This window comes from Carlito syrichta, unplaced genomic scaffold (genome assembly GCF_000164805.1).
Source record: "Carlito syrichta isolate Samal-C Ts95f unplaced genomic scaffold, Tarsius_syrichta-2.0.1 Scaffold307659, whole genome shotgun sequence".
Classification (NCBI taxonomy): domain Eukaryota; kingdom Metazoa; phylum Chordata; class Mammalia; order Primates; family Tarsiidae; genus Carlito; species Carlito syrichta.
In genome coordinates this window covers 88,240-116,003 of record NW_007251755.1, presented here as the reverse complement: position 1 = coordinate 116,003, position 27,764 = coordinate 88,240, and the positions used below count along the sequence as shown (strand labels likewise).

The following is a 27,764-nucleotide window of genomic DNA, read 5'->3' as shown; positions in this document are numbered from 1 at the left end:
GGGCCTTGGTCACCTTAACGACTCTTTGGGGCTTAAGATATGCTGGCGTAGAGTGCACCAAACTTGGGAGGAGTGAGCTGTGGCTATTACTTCCTACTCAGCACCCACTCAATTTGGGACGCTTGCAGTGGCATTATCTTCCACACCCACACAGTTATGTAAGGGCCATTAAGGGTTTAGGCCTCCAGATTAAAAAGTCTTTTCTTAGACCTCTGTTTTATTGACTGACCCTCATTCTGGAAATGTTCTTTTCCTCACTCTTTAAGTCTGTATTCTCCTTCTATATTTCAGATTATCTTTTTACTTTTTTTTTTTTTTGGTATCTTTGCAGGTAGGACATTTTAACTTAAATTCTATCCTTAGCATTATATATATACACAAACACATATATATATATATATATATATATATATATACACACACACACACATATATACACATATGTATTATATAATTTATATATTATACATAAAATATAAATATATATTTTACATATATATTTACATATATATATATTTTTTTAAGAGAAAGACAGAGTCTTGCTCTGTTTCTCAGGCTGGAATGCAGTGGGGCAATCATGGCTCACTGCAGCCTCAAACTCTTGGCCTCAAGTAATCTTTCCACCATGGCCTACCAAAAAGCTGAGATTACAGGCATGAGCCCCTGTGCTTGGCTATCAACTTTGTACTTTTTACTTCCTTTACTTTCTTCTTTGGCAAGGCCAGCTAATCTTATCACTTCACTGTTCTCATCTGACCCTTAAATCTGAATCTGTATTACCAATGCTTTCCTGAGTTATAACCTACATTTTAATAACTAGCTGTACTACCTCATCAGGATGTCTCAACTGCATCTAAAATTAAATGTGCCTGAGAAGGAAAAAAGTTCCCTGTGCTCCCACCCTTCAGAAGAAGATTGCTTTAGAGATAAAAATCAAAACGTGTGCTTAGCTCTCGGCCCTACATGCTGCAGGAAATTGCCACCTCCAAGTGTACTGATTTTTTTGAACACTGTGGCCAGGGTCATGCTAGCTGTGCCTGTCACTGCCGAACTCAGTCCCATAGTTGCCAGTAAAATTTCACTGCAACCACATGAAACCCCTGAGAGCTCAGGAAATCATGTTGTCATTCGAAAATCAAGCACATTCGGCAAAAGATCAGGAACTGACTGTATTCTTCCCTTCCTCCAAACTGAGTAAAGCATTTATCTCTGTTGTTTAGTAGTATGATAAAAGCAGAACTCACTGTGGTTTGTACCTGCAATTTCCCCATTATAAAGTAACCATTTCAGCCTCACTTTAATAGTTGGGCCCAAATTTTACCTAAGTACCCAAGAATGCCATGTTAACACACATCAAGGATGATGACTGGCCCTGGCCCACAAATGACATTTTAATCACATTTCAACATCCCACCTAAGATGACTTCTTTCCTAGTTGTTTCCTAGTGGTGATTTTTTTTTTTTTGTAGACACTTCAGTTCTCCCCTTCCAATTCCCTTAATTTTGCAAGCATGTGGGTGGCAGTGATGGTTAAAAAGACTGACATTTTTAGTCTGAGCAAAATGCAATATTTTTCAATCATCCACTACAATTCTAAATTTCATGAGTTGAAATCAAGTTATGCTGCTCTCAAGCTTGCTTGATCTTCCCTTCTTAGAAAATAAGAGTAAATTTTAGCCTGGAGAATAAATACAAGATTAAATGATAATCCCTGGACATACGTAGTTTAGCACATCATAAATATGTTGAAATAATTTGAAAATCAAGAAAGTCCTACTTGATGTTTCGTTAATTATTTGCAATCAAATACAAAACTGTCAGGTAATAAGAATCTGATTCAATTTGCTGGAAGTATTTAACAAGTCCTGGGGGCTATTTGAGTATTTGGCATATCTTTCTCTTTCCTTTATTCTATTATCACTTGAAGGTACAGTAGGTGAGCTTCTGAGAGTGATACATTTGTACTAAACTGTTGGTAGCACTTGTTAAATATACCCAGAGGTATCTGATTGAGATAAAGCTTCCATATCATATACAGAAAATCCAATTCGGTTAGTCATTGAGTCAGTTTTTTGTGTTTATTGTTGCAAAAACTTCATCCTACAGTAATGTTGAAACTGCCTGCTTCTTTGAGGGCTATTCTATTGATATACTTGCATAATATTCTTTTTTGAGAACAAACTGTCACATCTCTTAAAAGAATGTGAAAAATTAAGTTAGAAAAATTATTCATATTCAAGAATATGTACAGTTATGGTTATTTCCATACACTAATAGGTACACTTTAAAGATTATGCATCTTGGATTTAACATTATATGATCAATACTGAATATAAAACTTGCATCACCCATAGTCAATTCCTTTATTATTATTACTTTTAATGTTCACAAAAGGTACCAGCCTCTGATAAACTACCCTTCTCCTGTTCTATTTGAGTTTTGGGTTAATTCTTATTTTATGTATTTTAAGCAAAGTAGAGTAGTCTTTAATTAGTCAATGTTTTCAAAGACAAAATAAAATTACTAAATGCCCTGTTCAATTTTTTAAAACAGAAAAGATATTTATTATTTGGGATAAAACAGGACTAAAGTTAATGATTATTTTTCAGCCGGGCTCGGTGGCTCAGCCTGTAATCCCGCATCTTTGGGAGGCTGAGGTGAGTGGATTGCCTGAGTCCGCAGGTTCGAGACCCACCTGGGCAACTTGGTGAGACCTCATCTCTACAATAAATCAAAAAAAAAAAAATTAGCCGGGTGTAGTAGCGCGCACCTGCAGTTCCAGCTACTTAGAAGGCTGAGGCGGAAGGATCGCCGGAGCCCGCAAGTTGAGGCTGCGGTGGCCGGGAGTGGCCACAGCACTCCAGTCTGGGTGACAGAGTGAGACTCCAACACACACAAAAAAAACAAAACAAAATATATTTTTCTTTGTTTCTCTTTGAGTTCTTGTTATATTTATAAAAGTTAAAAGTCTGTTCTGGAGTTTAAAAATTCCCTTGTGATTACACATAAATGGAGTTTATAAGAATAACTTTTAATATATAAATATTGCTTGCCATTGACTGGTCATGGTCCCAAATGGAATTTTATGATTCCACATAACTGAGGCCTAAAAGTTGAGATGCACTAAGAGTGCCATCATGTGACGACTTAACAACCATCTTGACTCATCCACTGAATATGAAGCTTCTCTCAGAAGTCCCCAACTGTTTTTGGAATCAGGGACCAGTTTGGTAGAAGAAGATCATAAGGCATTGAATTCTTATAAGGCAGGGATCCCCAACTCCTGGGTGGTGGACCAGTAGCATCTGTGGGCTGTTAGGAAATGGGCTGCACAGCAGGAGGTAAGTGGCAGGCCAGCAAGCAAAACTTTATTTGTATTTACAGCTGCTCACCATTGCTCGTATTACTGCTTGAGTTCTGCTCCCTGTCAGATCAGCAGAAGTATCAGATTATCATAGGAATGCAAACCCTGTTGTGAACCACGCATACAAGTGATCTAGTTTATGTGCTCCTTATGAGAATAGAAAAACTGTCTTCTACAAAACCGGTTCCTGATGCTAAAAAGGTCAGGGACCACTGTCATAAGAAGCACATATCCTAGACTTCCTGTATGTGTGGTTCACAATAGGGTTTGCACTTATGAGAGTCTAATGCCACTGCTGATCTGACAGGGGCAGAGATCTCTCTCCCACTGCTCACCTATGCTGCTCAGCCCCATTTCAAACAGGACATGGACTGGTACAAGTGCTGCTGCCCAGGTGCTGGAGATACCTGTTCTACAGGACAAAGGACCTGTTTCTCCTTGAGGATGTTGTCTTCTCTTTGCACAATTCTCACCTCCATTGCCCTCCCTTTTTTTGTTCAAGGACCTATGGTGCATTTTTGTGGTCTCAGCTCAGAAGTTGCATCTCTGAGGTCTCACAGAGAGCAGGCTTCCCCGTCTCACAGTGCCCTTTCCACCTGCATGCCCTTATAATATCTTATGATTAAATATTACATAATTCTTGTTTTTCTCCTTCCAATAATCTGTATAACCTATGAGAGCAGAAACTGAATTCATTTTAATTATAATTGTCTCAGGTTTAGATGTTGACTTTTTAAAGAGATAAACATCTCTTTAAAAAAACCACACAGAATCTCTATTTTGTTTTGGGTCTATGTCATAGCTGGGTAAAGAAGAGTAGGAATTTTGTGTTACATAGTATAAGACTATAATCTCTAACCATTTTTTTTTTTTTTTGAGTTGGAGTCTCACTCTGTAGCCCAGACTGGAGTGCAGTGGCCGCTCCCGGCCACCGCAGCCTTGACCTGCTGGGCTCCGGCGATCCCTCTACCTCAGTCTTCCAAGTAGCTGGAATTACAGGCATGCGCTACCATGCCCGGCTGATTTTTTGATTTATTGTAGAGATGAGGTCTCGCTGCCCAGGTGGGTCTGACCATTTTTATTGAGTAAGAAAATGCTGAAATTATTCAACTCCACTGTTCATTCACTAAAATACTTGACTACATAACAATGATCTTACAATAATTGCAAACACAAACAGATAAAGATATCAAATTAGGTGTTTGTGGTTCAGAAGTATGTTATGATTGCATTAAAAAAATAGCAAATCTTATCTGTTATAATAATTTTGGTTCGATGAAGAATACTTATTCATTCAAACTTATTAATTCCACAGGACTTCTTAAATGTGTATACCTGTGAAGCAGGGTATAAGGCATTAATTCTAACTTCTACACCAGTTGCTCTCAAGTTCTCAAGGACATATACTCATATACTAAAGATAGGAAGGTTGGTTGAGTATATAGTAAAATTTTTAATCACATAAAATTATGACAAAAGAAAAAGATGAGGCACACAGTTACCTATTTTAAAAATAACTAAAAAAAAATCCTGTATCTAATCATTTATGCAATTATTTGCTAGTTAAAACCTTTATTGACCTAGGTATTTTGCTAGGTATATGTGTTGTTAATTTTAACTTGCTCATCAACATATATCAAATGGCACCATTAATTCCATTTACAGATGAGCAATCTGAGACTCAAAGTGGCAACTGACTTGTTCAGGACGAATAGTTACAAACAGCAAATGTCAGAGTTTAAGCTCCAGTTATGTTTGAAAGCAAAGCCTGTGCCTTTCATCAAATGCTGTTGCTACTTCTCAAGGCCCCTTGTTGAGTGCAAGTACATTAACACATACAGTGTAATAAACAGTGTTTCTTTAGCCTACAAGGGGCAGGATCACATTGTGCCTTGGGCTGCAAGTTCTCCAGCTGCAGTGGTGGGACTAAGGCCTGGCTCTGTAGTTTATCAGCCATGTGAACCTCTGCCCATTATTTGGAACCAGTAATAAGGAATACCTACTACAAAGAGTGATGAGAAGATTAAAAATTAATGTTTAAAATACATAGGACAGTAATTGGCACATGGTGAAGTCTAAATGATGATCATGCTTCATATTCAATTAAGATGAAAATACATAGCTGAGTAAACAAAAAAAGATGCATTTGTGGTTACATACAAGTTCATCTCTATGGAAACAATAACTAAACGTTGGGTATGTGAAGTACAAATCATATCATTTATTTGGCTATAAAATGTTTTATCAGTTTTCACTGAATAAGCCTGGACTTACACAAATGTAATTGGTGGTACACACTGATATCATAAGAAAGAACATACATGCATCCATAGTCACAGTATACCTTGTCTATTTTTGGGTACTTGGAAATTCTAGTTCATTTATAAAGACAGATAAAAAAGTTACAGATGTTCACATATTGAAGTAAATAAAATATTAATTTACAATTTTTCTAATTAGATCACATTTATCATTGTTTGTCCTTATAACATTATACAATTCTTAAAGAGCTATAGACTTATCTAGATTGCTTAATTAATTTTTTAAAATCTGGATAATTTTGACATTTGGACATATCAATCTATGCTTAGCAGAAGTTTTTAGTTTTAACTTTTAATAAAACCCTCTGAAATCATCCAAGTCTTAATTTTTAGGCATAATAGTTTGGGGATGTTGCAATATAAGAACTCCCATGGTAACTATCTTAATTTACAGAAATAGTGTCAGTGATGAAAATAAATTTGAGTGCCATTCCTGAAATGTAATCGTGTCACATTTCAACACTAAGGAGGAAAATGTATATAGCTATTGTAGGCCACATAGTTCAATAAGTGAAAGCAATCCTAGTTATTTTTATATTAGTTAACTAAAGAGCTATCAATTTTCATTGCACTTCCTCTAGTTTAAACATCATGTTCTATAAACATATATGACAAAGCATATCTGCTCTTATGAGAGTAGGTTTCTCATTCCAGTTCATCATTTTCCTTTCAAGTCATTTATGAAAATAGCTGTCTGAACACTTGAGCTTATACCATTTAAAAGCAACAAGAGAATCTAAATTAGGATCTTAATAGAGGAATTGCTGTAATGCTGTAATGAAGATTATGGGAACAACAAAATGATTTTCACATATCAATCAAAAGTAATTTCAAGTAAAAAATAAAACAAAACAAAACTTAAATTCCTTACAAACATAAGAAAAATGAAAATAAAAAAGAATTGAGATGTTCCAAAGTAAGAGTTTGAACCATATCTAGAAATCTAAACTGAAATTATTTCAATCAGAAATATTATTGCCTGAATTTTCTTATAAATAAAATTAGTAAATAATTACTGGAAAACTACAGGCAGTTTTTTTGGCCTGATATTAAAAGGTTCATTATTAGCATTTAAAGTAATTACATTGTTATTGAAAATGTTCAATAGGTAATTGATTAGCATAATAATAATTACTACCACATAATTTGCATAAAGTCATAATAGAGCTAGATATAAATTTATTCCTTTATAAAGTAAAAGTGCTTAATAGCTACAATAAATAAATTCATAAATTATAATAAAGAGTGCATGTAGTTATTTTTACAATATTTAAGTAATATCTCAACATAAATATTGTTACTAATTGTTTGAATGAAATAAATAAATATATTTGAGTTTTTAAGATGTGGTATATCACTAATATTGAAAGGAATTGTGCTGGCAAAGGCATCCTTAATATACAGCTTAAAATGAAACATCTAGTGAAAATGAGAGAAAAGCAGAGAGAGATCTCAGATGGGCAAATCCTCCTCATAATAAAGAGAAAGATACCAAGATCAGTCCATCTACACAGTGATAAAAGTTACCTCTAAAATTACTACTTTTGCATTTTCAATATTTGTTAGTAGCAGTGGCTACTTAAATCACAGCATTTACATGTGATGGTGATTATTTAAAATGGATGAGAAATAAGTGATGTAATAAAAATGCTCACACGCAGAAGCAGACTAAAAGGAGGAACAAGGTCTCTGTCTGCCTGACTTATTTTAAATCCACTTGCATAATCCTATTGTAAGGCAGAGTGATAAAATATCTTATCAAGCCAAAGAAAAGCAATTCAAGTTGCTATCAGCATTTATTAAGTACTAAATAATATGCTGGAGCACACTTACTAGACTGGGAAAAGCAGCTTTAGAATACTGCTTTAAAATGAAAAATCATGTGAAAAATAACTTGAACATAGTAGAAGAAACAGAAAAAACAGCTATCTTCCCCCTAAAAAGGAACTCAGAATGCTGGGTTAATTCATTCATGCAGCAAATGTTTGCTGAGTACCTACTGTGTACCAACACTGTTCTGGCAATCAGAGCAGTAAGAGCTCTTCCTTGTGTAGCATAGACTCCATGGGGGATGGGGGAGTAGTCGATAAACAGTGCATAAACATGAAAGCATAGGGTAGTGATCAACACAAGGAGTAGAAAGAAAACAAGGAATGAGGCTGTGTGTTCAGGCGTGGGGAGGCAGAGAGGCCAGGGAGGGCCACACCAAAAAAGTGCCTTGTGTGTAATACCTGGATGAGTGTGGAGTGTATCATCACAGGCTGCTAGAGACAAGGAGCAGTGGGAGACGAGAAGCTCTAAGGCAGGAGAGGGCAGGTGTGTGCCCGGGAGCAGAAGCAAGCTGTTGAGGCTGGAGCAGCGCGGGGAGAGAGTCCAGGAGAAGAGGCCAGAAAGGGGAGGGTGGCGCTGGCACCAGGCGGGGGGCCTGCAGACCATGGGACATGGGACAGCACCTGGACTGGAAGCTTGATAAGCTAGAACCACAGGAGGGCTGGCATTTTTCAACAGGGTCCAGGGCAGTGGGAGTGAGACCAGCTGAAATGAGCCCACGTTGGGGGAAAGGGTCTTCGTGAGTAATGTGTTCAAAGGGAAGCTTCAAGTCTTGGAAAAACTGTCATCTCCTCTACTTCACAAGATTCTCCCATGATAAAGTGCAAACTCCTTCCTGAGTTTTCATGTTATGTGTGTGTGTGTGTGTGTGTATGTGTGTGTGTGTAATAACATCCCGTATGCATCCAATCTTCCATGCTTTACAGCTCCATGCTCTATGTCTCCCTTCCCAAGACGTCTATACCTTCAGACATTTCTTCTTAAGCTCAGTCACCATCCCAGTGTGAGACCCATCCCTAGGGAGCATTCTCATGATGTGCCCGCATGCAGTAGTCCCTTTAGAACAATGGGAAGGTTTCCCCCCCCCCCAGTTGTCCCCCTGGCCAGGACTCCTATAGGTCAGAGGTGACCTTCCTGACTTGGACTTGCTCTAATCCAGGCACTGTTTTAAGCTCTGCCTAAGTTTCAGTGCTGGCTTGTAAGGTTCTCTACTCTGGCCCTAGATCTCTATTTTTTGCTGCATGTAGTCACTGGCCTCAGTTTTTGTTCTTCATCATATTAATAAAGTGTTCATTGGCAGACATCTGGCAGGTGCTTTTCAGCACAACTTCCAGTGTTGATTGGGCAATCCTCTTCAAGTCTCATGAAACAAAAGGATGCAAGTGCTATGCTTTGGCAGTCAAAGACCAACTGATCCTGGGTTTGAGTCAACTTAGTGAGAGGTTAGTTAAATGCTCTGTGGGATGGCTGCCAGGTGAGTGAGTGGGAGGCTCCTGGCCTGACTGGCTGGTTGGTCAACTGGCATATTCGGCCTGCCCTCCCGATCCACCTACACCCCACAGTTTCCTTCTGCTGATGCTCAATGTCCTTCCTCAATTATTTTAAGCCTAGAAAGCTTTTTTCACCCCTCCAAGGTTTTTCTATGATACATAGGATTTAATTATTTTAGTATAGTTTTTCAGGACTCATTTTAAGATCATTATTTTGTATGACTCAAATTATTCATAATATTCCCTATTTTATTTCATATAGATACTGCTTGAAAGGAAAGACAGAGAGGAAAGTGAGAAATAAAGTTATTTGACTTTGTGGCATAGGTATGTAAAAGAGAGAGGATGTTTAGTGTGCATTCACATTTGTCTTATACATCTCTATCAAAGAGATATCTTGACTTTGAGAAACACACTGAGTTGGGATCAGAGACCTATATTCTTTTCTAGGCTTGCTTCTGTCACTAACCGTGAAAGTGGGACAAACTGTATCATAGGTGTCTCAGTTTCTACAACTGCATTCTCATTCTCATCTGCGTTCCAAATTTGCATAATACTGTTGTGATGCTCAGAGTGTATAACATACATTCAATCAGCAGCAGCATGACATTTCGGAAAGTGGCCATCAATTATAAACCTGTCATTGGAGTTCTCACCGGCATGTATCTGGACCATTTAGGCCCCATACTATTGACTCTAGTCCTGTTACTACCTTTTTTTCAGCTTTTGTGGGGACTGTGGGGTTGGTGCTTCTGCCTTTTTATAAACACTTCAGGCTAATGATTTCCCTGCCATCTGATCCATCATCTGAAGACCCTACTGTCTTAGGCTTCCAAGAAGACAAATGAATAGCATGTAAAATTTGTGCTAGTGTGTGGACAGGTCAACTGGATCCTTTTTATCTTCACTTTTTCTGTGTAATAGAGGCTATCTGGTTTTACTGTCTCAAATTTACTGTTGGAACCAAACTAACCACTCAGATGATAGAAATTTTGGTCACACACATACTCCAAAACTAAAATGGGATTCATGAGAGACATGAGCTTTGGTACCCGAGAAACCATTGTCATTCTTTTTAGGTCACAAGATAGGACATCTATGTATATTGTGCACTAAGTGAGATCGATCCTGGAATATGTGCACACAAGTAACGTTAAGAAAAACAAATATGAAATGTGCCATTTCAATTAATTATGTACTCTGAGAGCAAATGATATTGATTTTGGCCCAGATTCCATAATAAATGGAGGCCATATAAATAAAATTATACATACGTATGCAAATACTTACTGTATTGACAGTTTCTTCCCATAAATTCACCAGGACACTCACAAGAATAGTTAGCCACAAGGTCAGTACATATTCCGCCATTTTTGCAAGGCTCAGCTTCACATTCGTTTATGTCTAAGGAAAACAGAAAGAACAGAAGAAGACAATTATTGGTAAACATGATTAGATATTGGAGGGGTCTAAGCATTTTGGATAGAAATATCCAAGTAATACTAATTATTTGTGTGTGTGTATGCATGTGTCTGTTTAGTCAACAATACAAATGCTGACTGAAACCAACAATTTGTTAACCAATTTAATCGGTTTCAAATGGAATTGAGAATCCAGAAGAAAGACCAACAGAATGAAACAATTCTCTCATTCTAAAAATAAATATGAATAGTTTGGGGAAATAGTGTATCCTTAAAATCAAATAAAACAAATTAACCCTGATAGAAATATGAATTGGTTTCACTTACACTCCCCTGCAGCAAAAACTGCCAATTAACACTGTCTCATTTCATCTTAATTCATTAAAATTCTAACTAACAGAGATGTTTTAGTTTCTAAATAGTTCGCCTTTGATGAATTCAATGAGAAGCAAATTAGAGTTAATAGCTAAAGCTGGTTATATGCAAAGTAAGAGAAATGTAAATGATGATCACTTCCTAATCTCATTCGAAGGCTTCTAAAGTCAGTGTGACTAAAGGGACTTACCTTTGATATACAATTATTATACCTGATACAAAAATCACATGAAATATAAAACATTCAGCATATTATAATCATTTCCTTGCTGATTTTGGACAAGAGGAAAAACAAATATGATTTTTGAACATACACACAAATGCCTAAAATGACCAATTCAGTCAAATGTCAATCCTGATATTCACAAATCATTCCTGGGAAGCAGTACCACACTAGGTTCCATGAAAGCCAGGATGGTAGGGGGAGAGTATACGCCACTCCCCATCTCTTCCTCCTCCTATCACCTACTCCAGTTGAACACTCTGTCTGCTCTTCCTTCCACAACTCTGTTGTTTCTGTCTTACAGACCTAAGTGGAATTACTTGGAAATTGCCTGTTACACACTTCTCACCCTTCACTACCCCAGAAAGGGAGTCCCTGTCCTGTTTGTACCCCTGTACATGACATACTCTATCTGGAAAACTATTGATGCCCAATAAATGTTTACTAATAAACTTTCTACCAAAAGCCTAGAAGTAGTGGTGTGTACCATCTAAAAATCATTTTATTTCAGATTCTAATGTGCCTTCTGATGGACCATAATGTATCAAAAGGTGTTTCTGAAGTAAGTTATCACAGTTGCTGAAAGCATGATGATCACTAAGTTACCCTCTATAGACCAAATGAGGGGAAAAAAATACTATAAAACTCTCTATTTTGCCCTCTCTTTCAACTCCTTTATTTTAAGCTGAAAGTAGAGTTGGTCACCCTCTCATTAGGATCTCACTGTGAAAAGACTGGTCTAAATTTCCTTAGGCAGGTGATGACATTCTCTGAAAAGGTAGCACTTTTTGGTTTCTAGTTGACTCAAAGCTTGAGAGTAGAGACAATTCATGATTAAGTTCAAAAAGATTCTAAATAATTTGAGTATAATATACAAAAAATAGGATTAAAGGACAATCTGTTAATTGCTAAACAGGGCTTTGTTCTATAAAATATGACAGACTCCCAAACATTTGATCCTGAAATTCTACCAAAAGAAAGACAGAAAAATAGGAAGGAAGGAAGGAAGGAAGGAAGGAAGGAAGGAAGGAAGGAAGGAAGGAAGGAAGGAAGGAAGGAAGACTGCTCTGAGTTCAGAGCCCCAGCATGCAGGATCATTTGCCATTCTCAGGGGTTTCTTGGGAGGAGGCAGCAGAGATCAGCTGCTCCTCAGCACCTAGCCACCACCTGAAGCGGTGGGCCAAGCACTGGCAGCAGAAACCGTGGAGAAGATACATGGAGGAAATCAGGAGCTGAGCCCCACCACCAATGAAGAGATGCTGACTGCCAACATATTCTCTATGCTGGGACTGGGCAGTGACCTGCATAGGCCTGCACAACTCTGTTCAGTCTCCAACATGAGACCCAGAGGCAACTCTGCACCCCTCTGGGATCGACCATCACTGGTGAAGAGAGGAAACTTCAAGAACAGATGCAGACAGACAGATGCTCCAACTTCATGCTTGATCAGGCACAGATATGTTTGATCTGGGTGGGAGAAGTGATAGCAGCAGCAGAAGATGAGTTGGGGTGAGTCTGGGACTGATTCACTCATTTCCCCAGCAGTCCATGGGACACCTGATCCATTCTGAAAGCAACCAGATTAACCTGTGCTGATAGCAGAGGGGAGGGGCTGGAGACCAGAGCCTGTTCCCTATAGCAGAGGCAGCAAACACAGTGGTTATGCTTGGGACCCACAAGTAAAAAGAAAAAAATAAAAGGAAAGGAACCAAAAGTTCCAGAAATAACCACAGAGGTAGCGCTATTTTTTCTTTCTGTTTTTGTATTTGTTTTCTTTTTGTTGTTATTGTTTTCATTTTTTAGTGTTTCTGTTTATGCATGAGTATTTTTTACAGAAAATGCATCTTCAGGTTTTTTTTGGTTTTTTGTTTCTGGTTTTTTTCCTTGTGTCTTTGTCTATTTGTTAGGTGGTGTGCCTGTCTGTTTTCCTTCTTCTTCTCCTCTCTCTTCATCTCTCATCTTTCTTTCATGCCCCTTCTTCTTTCTTCCATTCTTTTCCTTTTTCTTATCTCATTTTGCTTTCAGGAGTCATACATATGCCACTACCTCATGGACAGATTGTAGAGTGGAGGGAAGTGGGTTTCTGGAGACCCACACACCAGTCAGTGGATACTGTAATCTGCAGATAGCTTCTGAACCACAGCTCCCCCCATTAAAACTGAATCAAATCTCAGAACTGCAAAAAGCACAGCCCCCATCCTCACTCTAGCTTCAAAAGTGAACAAATCCAGTAGAACTACATGAGGAAGAATAGAGGATTGAGCAAACAAAAGTGAAAGCTATCCTCCCATCCCGAGCAATAGAATTAAATAAGAGAGAAAGAGGGGAAGGAAAGCCATCACAAATGAAGAAGAACCAAAGGAAGAACATAGGTCCCATCCAGACTCCTGGGAAGACAGCACCTGAGAATAGACTTTGGAACTCAAATAATGAAGAGCCCCAAGAATGACTGCTCTCAAACCACAAACACAGTTATCAAGATATCAATAGAGAAACTGAATAGAAGTGAGGAGAGACAAGAGGAAAGAATGAAGGAGTTGATAACTGAGATGACAGTAATAAAAAATAGAGTAGGCCAGGTTTGATGGGTCAACCTGTAATCCCAGCACTTTGGGAGGCCAATGCAAGTGGACTGCCTGAGCCCATGGTTCAAGACCAGACTGGGCAATTTGACAAGACCTCATCTTTACAATAAATCAAAAATTAGCCAGGTGTGGTAGCATGTGCCTGTAGTTCTGGCTACTTGGAAGGCTGAGACAGAAGGATTACCGGAACCCAGCAGGTCAATGCCAGGGTGGTCATGAGTGTGCCATTGCACTCTAGCCTGGGTAACAGAGTAAAACTCCAATTAAAAATAAATAAAAAAATAAACAACAAATAAAGAATACAGTAAACAAAATAAATAACAAACTGACAAGCATGGAAAGCAGAATTAACCAAGCAGAAGAAAGAATCTCAGAATTTGAGAACCAAAGTATGGAACCAATTCAAACTGTTAAAAATATAGAAAAGAAGCTTTAAAAGTTGGAACAAAGCCTCCAAGAGATATGCACTAATACCAAGAGGCTGAATCTATATTTAACTGGCATTCTTGAGGAAGATAGAGAGACAGAGACCTCCATGGAACAAACATTCCTTGAAACTATTCAAGAAAACTTCCCTCATCGAGATGTGACCATACAAACACAAGAGATTCAGAGGAACCCTGCAAGATACTTAATGAGAAGAACTTCTAGACACATAATAATTTGATTACACAAAGTAGGTATAAAAGAACAAATCCTAAAGGCAGCAAGAGAGAAAGGTCAGACTACCTACCAGGGAAGATCAATTAGAATAGCTGCAGACTTATCTACAGAAACACTCACTACAGGCTAGAAAAGACTGGAGTCCATTCTTCAAAGTTCTCAAAGATAAACAGTTCTAACCAAGAATTTCCAACCCAGCTAAGCTAAACTTCATCAGCAATGGAGAATTAAAATCCTTCCCAGACAGTAAATCCCTAAGAGTTTATGCTACCTCCAGATATGATTTACAAGAAATGCATAAAAAAGTATTAAGCACAGAAAAAAGAAGAAAAGAACAACCATGCTCTTCACAAGAATGTAGGAAAAAGATTGAAAACACACACATATATCAACCCCCAAATCAAAAGAAAACCAACAAAGAAAGAAAGAAAGAAAGAAACAACAGCAAACTCTATAAGAATCTCACGACAGGAGTAAACTCTCACATTTCAATAATTAGCCTTATGTGGATGGACTAAGTGCACCACTGAAAAGACATAGAATGGCAAACTGGATTTAAAAACAAAAACATGATGCAACAATATGCTGTCTCCAGAAGATTCATCTCACCCTAACTGGATACTTAGAGACTCAAAGTAAGAGGATGGAAACAAATTTTCAGGCAAACAGAATACAAAACAAAAGCAGGAGTTGCAAACTTACTATCAGACAAAATATCCTTTAAGCTACCAAAAATTCAGAAAAGATATAGAAGGCCACTACATAATGATAAAAGGTTCAATCCATCAACAAGAAATATCCATCCTAAACATATAAGCACTCAAGATAGAAGAACAAAGCATCATAAAGCAGCTTCTAAACTAAAAGAAGGTATTGACTCTAACACTATCATAGTTGGGGACATAAATACCCCGCTAACAACACTAGATAGGTCATCGAGGCAAAAAATCAACAAAGAGATCCTCGATTTGATGCTTGACCAACTGGACTTAATAGATACCCACAGAACACTCCACCCAACAATCACAGAACATTCATTTTACTCATCACCACATGGAATGTACTCCAAGATTGACCAAATCCTTGGTCATAAATCAAGCATAAATGAATTCCATAAGAGCAAAATACTGCCATTCGCCTTCTCAGACCACAGTGGAATAAAAATAAATATCAACACCAACAAACCTCACCAAAACACACAAAGACCTGGACACTCAACAGCAAGATGCTGAACAACTCCTGGTTCAATAAAGAAATCAAAGCAGAAATTAAAGACTTCTGGAAACAAATGAAAATAAAGACACATCTTACCAAAGCCTCTGGGATGCCATGAAAACAGTAATGAGAGGGGAATTTATTGCTTTACAAACACACATTGATAAAATGGAACGATCACAAGTTAACAGCCTAACAAATCACCTAAGGGAGTTGGAAAGATAAGACCACCAAATCCCTAACTTCAACAGAAGAATCCAGATCAGCAAAGTAAAAGCCCAGATACAGGACGTAGAAGACAAAAATATCACAGAAAAAAATGGAACAAAAAAGCTGATTCTTTGAAATGCTAAACAAGATCGGTGAGCCCTTAGCCAGATTGACCAAGAAAAAGAGAAAAAAGTCTAAATAAACATAATCAGAAACGAAAAAGATCAAGTCACAATAGACACCAAAGAAATACAAAAGATTATCAGAGATTATGCACACCTATGTGGAAACAAACCCCAAAACCTAAATGAAATGGAGGACTTTCTGACATCACACAACCTCCCAAGGTTGAAACAAGAAGAAATAGAGACATTAAATAGACCAAAAACAACCCAGAAAATTGGCTCCATCATAAGAAAATTACCTACACAAAACATTCCTAGACCACTGGCTTTCCAGCAGAGTTCTTACAAAATATACAAGGGCAGCTGATACCATTCCCTACTGAAAGTATTCCAAGCAATTGAGATAGAACCCTCCCCAAATTGTTTTATGAAGGTAACATCGCAATGATACCTAAACAGGGTAAAGATCCAACAAAGAAAGAGAACTACAGGCCAATATCTCTGCTGAACATAGATGCAAAACTACTCAACAAGATTCTAGCATATCAGATCCAATGACACATCTCAAAAATCATCCACTATGACCAAATAGGCTTCATTCCTAGGATGCAGGGCTGGTTCCACAACTGCGAGACCATAAATGTACTTATCAACTGAAATGTAATACATCATCAGATATAAAACTGGGAATCACATGATTATATCATTAGATGCAGAAAAAGCTTTTGGTAAAATCCAGCATCCCTCTTTATAAAAACCCTTGAAAACCTATGAATAGTGGTAATATAACTCAAAATAGTAAGAGCCATCTATGAATAACCCACAGTCAATATATTGCTAAACAGACAGAAATTGGAACATTTCCCCTGAAAACCAGAATAAGACAAGGCTACTCACTTTCACCCATCCTTTTCAACATAGTATTGGAAGTCTTAGCTAGAGCAATCAGACAAAAGAAGAAAATCAGGGGTGTCCAAGTAGGAAAAGAGGAAGTCAAGTTATCCCTCTTTGCTGATAATATGATCCTATACCTTGAAAATCCCAGAGAATCTGTCAAAAAAACCTTCTTGAATTAATAAAGGACTTTGGCAAAGTCTCATGGTACAAAATCAACATGCAAAAGAGAGTCCCATTTTTTACACCAACAACAAACAGGGAGAGAACAAAATAAAAAGCGCAATCTCATTCACAATAACAGCAGCAAAACAAAAACCAAAAAACAAACAAACAAAAAACCTCAGCATCTTCCTAACCAGAGAAGTGAAAGAACTTTACAACAAAAACTACAAAACGTTGCTCAAAGAAATAAAAAATGACACAAACAAATGGAAAAATATTCCATGCTCATAGATTGGAAAATTTATCATTGTTAAGATGTCCATCCTACCCAAGGCAATCTACAGATTTAATGTAATACCCATTGAATTACCAACATCATTCTTCTCAAACCTAGAAAGGACAATGAAGAAATTCATATGGAAACATGAACTATCACAAATAGCCAAAACAATTCTCAGCAACAGAAACAATTCGAAACTTTGTCCAGACTTTAAATTTGATTATAAGGCTACAATAAGCACAACAGCCTGGTATTGGGATAAGAAGAGGCATATAGACCAATGGAACAGGAAAGAAATTCCGAAGGAAATTTCTCAACCAACTCATCTTCAACAAAGGCTCCACTAACAACCACTGGGGAGAGGAGAACTTATTCTGTAAATGGTGCTGGGGAAATAGGCTGACCACATGCAGAAGATTAAAACAAGTCCCATACCTAACACCATACACAAAAAGTGACTCTAAATGGATCAAAATCCTAGACACAAAACCTCAAACTATAAAAATCTTAGAAAATGCAAGAGACACTCTTATGGGAAATGGAACTGGAAACCAATTCCTGGTCCAAACCTCAAATGTCCATGTCATAAAGGATAAGATTGACAAACGGAACCTCATCAAACTGAAAGCTTCTACAAAGCAAAAGAAACCATCAAGAGAGCAGGGAGACAGCCCACAGACTAGGAAAAAGTATTTGCCAACTGCATATCTGACAAAGGCCTAACATCTAGGATCTACAAGGAATTCAAATATGCCAAAAAGAAAACAAACAAACAAGCAGTTCTATAAAAAGTGGGCAAAAGATATGAATAGGCACTTCTCAAAAGACGACATAAGAGCAATCAAAGATACATGAAAAAATGCTCAGCCTCACTAATCATCAAAGAAATGCAAATTAAAACCATACTTAGATACCACCTAACTCCAGTCAGAATGGCCATTATCAATAACTCAAAAAACTACAGATGCTGGAGAGGATGGAAAAGGGAACACTTTTACATTTTTGGTGGGAGTGTAAAGTAGTACAAACTCTGTGAAAACAGTGTGGCAATTCCTAAAAGATCTAAAAATCGACCTTCCATATGACCTAGCAATCCCATCCTGGGAATATAGCAGGAGGAACTCAAATTACTCTATGAAAAAGATAGCTGCACATGCATGCTTATTGCAGCATTATTCACAATAGCAAAAACATTGAACAAACCATGCTCCCTATCAAAAGAGGACTGGATAAAAAAATGTGTTCCATATACACAATGGAATATTATACAGTCATAAAGAAGGACAAAATTATGAACTTCACAGTAACGAGAATGGATTTTGAGTCTACAATACTCTGTGATAGTGATCTATCACAGAAACAAATAATTGAGTACCACATGTTCTCACTCATAAGCAAACCCTGAACAATTATCATAATATTAAAAAAAATGGATTGGCAGTAGTGGAAAACTGCCGGCGGGGGGGGAGGGGGGCAGCACACTTCATCAATAATGGTACCTGATGTCAAACCAGGCAAAATGGGGACCAAAGTGAGGGCCTACTTTACCTGTATGATGACCATTTGTATATCTAATCCTGAATTGTACCTCATATACTTAAAATAAAAAAGAAAGAAAAGAAAGAAAGAAAGAAAGAAGCATACATCACTCCTTCACTTTTTAAAAATGTGATGAAATATTTACTCAGCCCAATTCTTTGCCCTTATCAAAATTTCACGTAGTCTTTATATTTGGACTAACATGCAAATCATTTTCATTAAATGTTGTAAGTGGCATAAAAATCCCTGTGCTATTTATTTTGTAGCCAATCAGAGAATAATCCTGTTTGACTACATTGGAACATACTCAATATGCCTTTTTCTGTATCATATCTACTACAGTTTGTATTAGATGAGATCATGTCAATGGTTGGTAAGTTATATCTTCATTTCTTAGAAGAAATATTGCTATATTTTGTAAAGTTGGACACAAAAATGCATCCTCTTATCTAATTATAGCAAAGAAATGAGTATTCATGTCTGAAGAAGAGCTCATAAGGGACATGTAATTTGATCTTAGACGAAAACAAAGGATTTAATTTGAATAAATAGGGACAGGATGGAGATGGAGGTATATTTCCAAGCAACGAACCAGGACCAAGTCACAATTCTGGATAAAAATTTACATGGAATGATGGTGTGTTTAGGCACAAAGAATATGAAGGGGTGTTCTGAGGTCCCAACTTGGAGGATGTGAATAGAGACCAGATAATAATTTGCTCTTAGCTCCAGCTGAGGAAACTGGGTTTTATTTTCTGGCACTAAAGACTAAGAGCAGGATGGGAGGGCAATCTTTTCACCCTTGTGTTTTAGAAGAACAGAGCAAAATCTTACATGCGACTATGAAAACTCAGCCAATGTGAGAACAAACAAGAGTTATTATGCATACTACTATTATGCCGACACTGTTGGGTTTTACTTCCTTAAATCTTCCAAGTCTCTATACAATAAACAACACTTGAAATATGTGAGTGTGAATTTCATTGAGACAAATCAATCTTTAAATTTTCCAGCTATAGGTTCATCAGGTCAGATCTCTAAATAATCAATAAAGCATGTAATAATTAAAGGCATCTGATTCTAAAAACAACAGCTGAAACCTTTACCCAGAGGTTAACAGGAAGTAGAATGAATTGGATTGCATTCGCTGAAGTGGAAAACCTTTACAGACATAGTCAATTTGTGATAATGAATGACCTTTTCATTGTTAAACGTTTATTTTCAATGTTTTTTTTAAACTCAGAAACTACTTAAATCTGAATTCATAAAAATATGCATGTTATTTTAAATGACCTACTTTCTTTAATATAGTAGCAAAATTAGCAAAACCTTTCTGCATACGTATGTGTCCAGGGACACACAGGCACAGAAAAGACAGACAAGTTACACAGAAGTGTTTCTGTGTTGGTCCAGTCCAGGAGTCCTTTCAGCAGCAAAGGCTGTTTGCACTGTGATTAACACTGCAATCAATTGAAATGAAAACTGACCTCAATTTGTATAAATCATATTTAATTAAAGCCTAGATATAAATGATAACAGAATATAATGTAATGAAAGAAAAATCAAACATATTTGCAATAAATCACATACATTTATCTTTGTCACAGATTAAGACATTATCATTTCCAGAAAAAAGACTACATCTATGCCAAATATACTAGAATATACTAGATTATTTTAGTAACTGAGAAAAAACTGACACAGAAATCTCCATGTAAAATAGGAATTTCTGTATTTGGTCATATTTATATTTCATGTATAATCATAATATCTATCACTTTTTGAAGTTTTATTTTATTTATATCATTATTATATCATTATTATTTTTAAGACAGGGTCTTATTCTGTTACCCAGGCTGGAGAATGGGTGATGTAATTTTGGTTCACTGCAGCCTCAACCTCCTGGGTTCAAGTGATCCTTCCACCTCAGTCTTCTGAGTAGTGGGAATTACAAACATGTGCCACCATACCTGTCTGGTTTTTTTTTTTTTTTTTTTTTTGTAGAGATGGGATCTCACTACATTGCCCAGACTGGTCTTGAACTCCTGGTCTCTCTGCTTGGCCTCTCAAAGTGATGGCTTTGAGACTTGCTTTAATAAACAACTTTCAAATATGATTTTATAATCAAGGCAGCCAGCTGAGTCCTGAAAACCTAAACCTTTGCCGCACACCATGTCATGTAGGCACAGTCATCAGAGATATACTGGGTGTCCAGAGGTCAACTCATGACTCACCCTTGCCATCTGAGGCACATTTTTATATTTTGTTTTGCTTTGTTTGGGGAGGAAGAAGGAAGAAAGCAAAATAAAATTTAAAAAAGGATAGAAGAGAAAAGATGAGAAGGCAACTAAGTGAATTTCTTGAAAAAGAAACAACTTTATTTGAACCAAAGAAGTACTCTGCAAGACAGGGAGAGAAAAACATGGCACATTCAGTTAGTTACAGACCTTGATCTTCTGCTTTAAATCATGTCAAGAAGTGAATGCAATAAAAGTTAAAAAGTCCCATGTTGCTCACTAAATATAAGATTATTTTTCTGAGTAAGACACTGCAAAATGCTGCTGAATACATCTCCTTACAGCAGAAATAGCCACCATTCTTGGATTCCCAGCCCATTATCTCTTGTAACCAAGATTCACACATTTCACATGAACGATTTTGACTCCTTATCTTTGTTGTTAGGTCATATGCAACCCACTTTCTGAAGATTTGTAAAGGTATGTTGGTAGTCTATCCTCTTAGGCTTGGGTTTTTCCTAACAGAGATGCACACACTTGAGATTTCTGTAAGAAGTTTCCTCTGATATAAACAATCTAATGCTATCTTCACTGAGATCTCTTTGGGAACCCAACCCTGAAGAAGTTCACCTTGTATATATCTGCATCCTGAGAAACAGTCATTCCTAGCCTTCTCGGTCAGATCCATTAGTGTGCAAATTATAGCCCAAAGCCCATGACATTGACTTTGGAGTGGTAGGCTATCAAAGAGATTTTGAATGGAAATTATATGTGCTTTCAAAAACAATGTATGTCTAGGCATAATTTCTAGCCACCTAAATCATGTTGCTATTTTTCAATTACACTTAAAAATTCAACAATCTCATTCTTCATTATAGAATCCACCAGCTTGCCAGAGATGAAATAGAGATTTCTTGACTGTAATTCCCTGGGGCTCCTTCTTGAGACTTTTAAAACCAATTAATTAACAATTAATCAATCAATTAATTAGTTAATTTCCAACTGGCTCACCTTCGCAGAGTAAGAGTGATAGCAAGTTGTACCTCTGGGACATCATTGTCTCAATTCCCTTGAGTAGCCTTAAAACTCCCCAGGAAAATGCCATTTATCCCAGGTAGTTTTGACACATTTATTTCGCAAACTTGGCTTAGATATTTTGAATACTGCCCACGTTTTGGATTAGGACATCCGATCCTTCTGGAGATAGAAATCTACCTAGACTCTTCCTAGTGAAGACAACGACACCATATTTCAACTGTAAGTCTTTTCCCTCTTCATGCCCAAGCCATCCCAACCCTCACAAGCATCAAGAAGGGACACAACGTCTTGGGCTGATAACCTAGTTTTCATATTTTAAAAGGATGCCAATGTCTGGGAAGATGGCAATGAAGCCAGCCAGACTATGCGAGTCAGTGTGCCCCCGCTGTGTCCTCCTTCCCTGGCTGGCGTAGTGAATAAGGACGTAGCTCCGCAGGAGACAGCAGAGGGACTTACCTGTGAGCAGCTAGGAGGAACAATTACAGAACCTGCCACAAGGGGGCAGGTTGCTTTTTTGTGTGTGCCTTTTTTTGTGTTTTTTTTTTTTTTCTTTTCCATTGTGTTCCATGCTTATGTGAGGGTTCTATTGCATTCCCCTCAACACCTTTTTTCTTTCTTCCTTCTTTTTCTTTTCTTTCTTTTTCATTTTTTTTGCTTTATGTTTGGACGTGAATGAGTTTTCATCATTCAGTTTTGTTTGTTTGGCTTTTTGTTCTCTCTTTTTTTTTAGTTTAATGTATGTGTGAGGGTTTTATTTGAATTTCTTTTTTTCCTCTTCTTCTTTCATTTTGTGCTGGGTGTGTATATCTGTGTCTGTGTCCAGTTTTCCTGTTTTTTGACTTTTTATTTGCTTATTTATTTTTCTTTTTTTCCAAATTTGTGTGTGTTTAATTGATTTTTGCTTTGGTTTCTGTTTTTGTTTTCTATGTGTTTTTAAAAAACTTTTGTCCATCTTATTTCATTCTACTTTTCTCTGTGCTCCTCATTGCTGTTATTCTATCTTGGATTCAGTGGGTATACACACATACCCATTTTATCATAGAGTGGTGATGAGGAGTGGGTCTCAGGGAACCCATATCACAATCAGTGAACATTTTCATTTCCAAGTAGTTTCTGAATCCTAGCTCCCCATCCTCTACCTTATTCAACTCTCAAAACTACAATAGACAGCAAAGCCTCCCACCCACAAATCTGTTTCAAAATAGAACAAATTCAGAGCCCTGACCAGGGAAAAACAGAGGCTGAGCAAGCATCAGAAGTGAAAAGCTCTCCTACTGCCATTAATAATGTAACTAAAGAGAAAAAAAAGAGATTAGTCACAAATGGGGAAAAAGCAATGGAGGAACACAGGTAATTCCCAGTGCAACAAAGACAAAGCACCTGAAAAATCAGACTTCAGAGCCCAAACAATGGAAGTTACCAACAACTGGCCCCAGAATACAACAGGGATTAGGGAATGTATGGAAAGAATGAATAAGACTCAAAAAAGACAAGATGTAACACCAAAAAAAGCCATCAAAAATTTCATCCAGGAAATAAATAACAAGATGACATATATGGAAAGCAGAATGAATCAAGCAGAAGAAAGAATCTCAGAACTTGAAGACCAAAACATGGAATTGATGTGATTTGTAAAAAACATAGAAAGAAAACTCAGAAAGAAAGAATAAAGCCTCCAAGAGATGTGTAATTATATTAAGAGGCCGAATCTATGCCTGATTGGTATCCCGGAAGAAGAAAGGGAAAGGGAGAACACCTTGGAGCAAGTATTCCATTTGGTTATCTAAGAAAACTTTCCCCATCTCAGAAGAGATGTGACCATCCAAACACAAGAGATACAGAGAACCCCTGAAAGACATTAAATAAGAAGACCAATCACTAGACACATAGTAATTTGACTACACAAAGTAGGTAAAGAAGAAAAAACCCTAAAGGCAGCAGGAGAGACAGGTCAGACTACCTACCAGAGAAAACCAATCAGAATAGCAATAGACCTATTGACAAAAACATTACAAGGCAGAAGGAACTGAAGTCCAATATTCAAAGTTCTCAAAGGTAAACAATTTTAACCAAGAATTTCCTACCAAGTCAACCTCAGTGATGGAGAATTAAAATCCTTCCCAGACATCCAATCTTTAAGTGATTATGCAGCTTCAAGACCAGCTCTATAGGAAATACTTAAAAATGTATTAAGCACAGAAGAAAGAAAAAAAAAAGAATGACCACACACTTCCCAAGAGAACAGGAGAATACAGAATCTATAGAGAATACATCATGACTGCAAACATGAAAACACACATATACAACCAAAAAGGTAAAAGAAAACAAATAAAAAACTTTGTAAGAACCTCAGGATGGGGATAAACAATCACATTTTAATACTCAGCCTTAATATATACCTACACAACACTACAGCCAACAATCACAGAATATACATTCTACTCATCACCATGGAACCTACTCCAAAATTGATCACATTTTTGGCCAAAAACCAAGCATAAACAAATTTCTCAAGATCAAAATATTGCCATACACCTTCTCAGACCACAGTGGAATAAAAATAAATATCAACACCAACAAAATTACACCAAAGGTCACAAAGACATGGACACTAAACACAATAGCTCTTTCACAACAGCCACCAAAAAAATGAAATACTGTGGCATCTTTCTAACCAGTGAAGAGAAAGACCTAAACAACATGATGCTGAATGATTAAGAGTCAATACAGAAATCAAAATAGAAATTAAAATATCCCTAAAAACAAAAGAAAATAAAGAAACATCTTACCAAAATCTCTAGAATGCCATGGAAACAGTTCTAAGAGGGGAATTTATATGTCTGCAAACACACATCAAGGAAATGGAAAGATCACAAGTTAACAGCCTAACAAATCACCTAAGGGAGTTGGAAAGATAAGACCATCGAATCCCCATCTTCAGCAAAAGAATCCAGATCACTAAAGTAAAAGCCCAAATACAAGACACAGAAGACAAAAATATCATAGAAAAAAATCAACAAAACAAAAAGCTGGTTCTTTGAAAGAACAAACAAGATTGATGGACCCCTAGCCAGAATGACCAATAAAAAGAGAAAAAGCCCAAATAAACACAATAAAAAATGCAAAAGATCAAATCCAACTGACCCCAAAGAAATCAAAAAAGATTATCAGGGACTACTGTACTATGTGCACCTGTATGGAAACAAACTTTACAACCTAAATGAAATGGAGGATTTTTAAAATTTTATTTTAAAGATGTGGAGTACAATTTAGGATTAAGTATACAAGTGGTTATCATACATGTAAGGTTTGGGCCTCATGTTGGCCCTCACAAAAGACTATCAGAGATTACTATGCACACCTGTATGGAAACAAACTCAAAAATCTAAATGAAATGGAGGACTCGCTGACATCACACAACCTCCCGAGGTTGAAACAAGAAGACACTGAGACAGTAAATAGATCAATAACAACCCAGAAAATTGACTCCATCATAAGAAAACAACATTAAAAAAAAAGCCCAGGACCAAAAGGCTTTCCAGTGGAATATTGCCAACTATACAAGGAGGAGCTAATACCAATCCTATTGAAAATATTCCAGGCAATTGAGAAAGACAGATTTCTCCCCAAATCATTTTGTGAAGCTAATATCACATGATACCCAAACTGGGTAAAAATCCAACAAAAAAAGAGAACTACAAGCCAACTTCCCAAATGAACATAGACTCAAAAATACTCAACAAGATTCTAGCAAATTGGATTCAATGACACACCTCAATCAGCATGACCAAGTAGACTTCATCCCCTGAATACAGGACTGTTTCAACATTTGCAAGATCTTAAATGTAATTAAATACATTTACAGATATAAAAACAAGAGCCATATGATTATATCATTAGATGCAGAAAAAACTATCAATAGAATCCAGCATCCCTTCAGGATAAAAACCCCCAAACACCCAGGCATAGAAGGAAAATACCTCAAAGTAGTAAGTGCCATCTATGATAAATCCACAGCCAACATATTGCTAAATGGACAGAAACTGGAAGCACTGTCCCTGAAAACTGGAACAAGAAAAAGGTGTCCACTCTCACCCCTCCTGTTCAACATTGTGTTGGAAGTCTTATCTAGAACAATTCGACAAGAGAAGGAAATCAGGGGTATCCAAATAGAAAAAGAAAAAGGTTAAGTTATCCTTCTTTACTGACAATATGATCCTATACCTCAAAAATCCAAAAGAATCTATCAAAAACCTCCTTGCACTGATATATTACTTTGGCAAAGTCTCAGGGTACAAAATAAATGTTCAAAAGACAGTTGTATTCTTATATCCCAATGACAAACAGACAGAGAACCAAATAAAAAGCACAATCCCTTTTACAACAGCCACCAAAAAAATGAAATACCATGGCATCTTTTTAGCCAGAGAAGTGAAAAACCTTTACAATGAAAACTACTGCTCAAAGAAATACAAGAAGACACAGATAAATGGAAGAATATTCCATGCTTATGGATAGGAAAAATTAACATTGTTAAGATGTCCATCCTACCAAAGGCAATCTACAGATTCAATGCAATACCCATTAATATATCAACATCATTCTTCTAAGACTTGGAAATGACAATACAGAAATTCATATGGAAACATAAACAATCTTGAATAGCCAAAACGATCTTTAGCCAAAGAAACAAAGCAGGATATATCACACTTTCAGACTTTAAACTTTACTACAAGGCTACAATAATCAAAACAGCCTGGTATAAGAACTGATATCTAGACTAATGGAATAGGATACAGATTCTGGAAGCAAAACCTAAATTTCTCAACCAATTCATCTTGGACAAAGCCTCCGCCATCAACCACTGGGTAGAGGAGAACCTATTCATTAAATGGTGTTGGGAAAACTGACTGACCACATACAGAAGATTGAAACAGGACCCCTGCCACACACAAAAATCAACTCTAAAGGGATCAAAGACCTAAACATAAAACCTCAAACTGTAAGAACCTTTGAAAATGCAGAAGAGACCTTTATGGAAATTAGAACTGGCAACCAATTCCTGATCAAAACCTCAAATGCCCATTCCATATGGGTTACGATTGACAAGTGGGACTTCATTAAACTGAAAAGCTTCTGCAAAGCAAAGGAAACCATCAAGAGAGTGGAGAGGCAGCCCACAGAATGGGAAAAAAAATATTTGCCAGCTGTATATCTGACAAAGGCCTAACATCTAGGATCTACAAGGAACTCAATGTGCCAAAATGAGGGGAAAAAAAGCCCTATTAAAAAGTGGGCAAAAAACATGAATAGACACTTCTCTAAAGAAGATGTAAGGGCAGCCAACAGACATATGGAAAAGTGCTCAGCTTCACTAATAATCAGAGAAATGCAAATCAAAACCATATTGAGATACCACCTAACCCCAGTAACAATGGCCATCAGTAATAAAGCAAACAACAACAGATGCTGGCAAGGATGCAGAGAAAAGGGAACATGTCTACAATGCTGGTAGGAATGCAAACTAGTGCAACCTCTACGGAAAACACAGTGGTGATTATTAAAAGAACTAGACATTGATCTTCCATGTAATCCTGCTAGCTCCCTACTGGGAATATACCTGGAGGAACTCAAATCTTTCTACCAAAAAGGTACCTGCACATGCATGTTTACTGCAGTACTATTCACAATAGCAAAAACATGGAACCAATCATGCTGCCCACTGAAACTGGACTGTGTAAAAAAAATGTGGTACATATACATGATGGAATATTATGCAGCCATAAAGG

General features: G+C 37.0%; 1 protein-coding gene across 1 annotated transcript in view; it reads right to left on the bottom strand.

The window, feature by feature from the left end:
• The window catches only part of EDIL3 (EGF like repeats and discoidin domains 3), a 243,264-nt gene that overhangs the window by 176,857 nt on the left and 38,643 nt on the right, over positions 1-27,764 (bottom strand). Inside the window, exon 2 of the mRNA XM_021715777.1 lies at positions 10,296-10,409. Within this exon, the coding sequence (XP_021571452.1) occupies positions 10,296-10,317 (22 nt within the window). The 5' untranslated portion in view covers positions 10,318-10,409. The remainder of the gene's footprint in view (positions 1-10,295; positions 10,410-27,764) is intronic.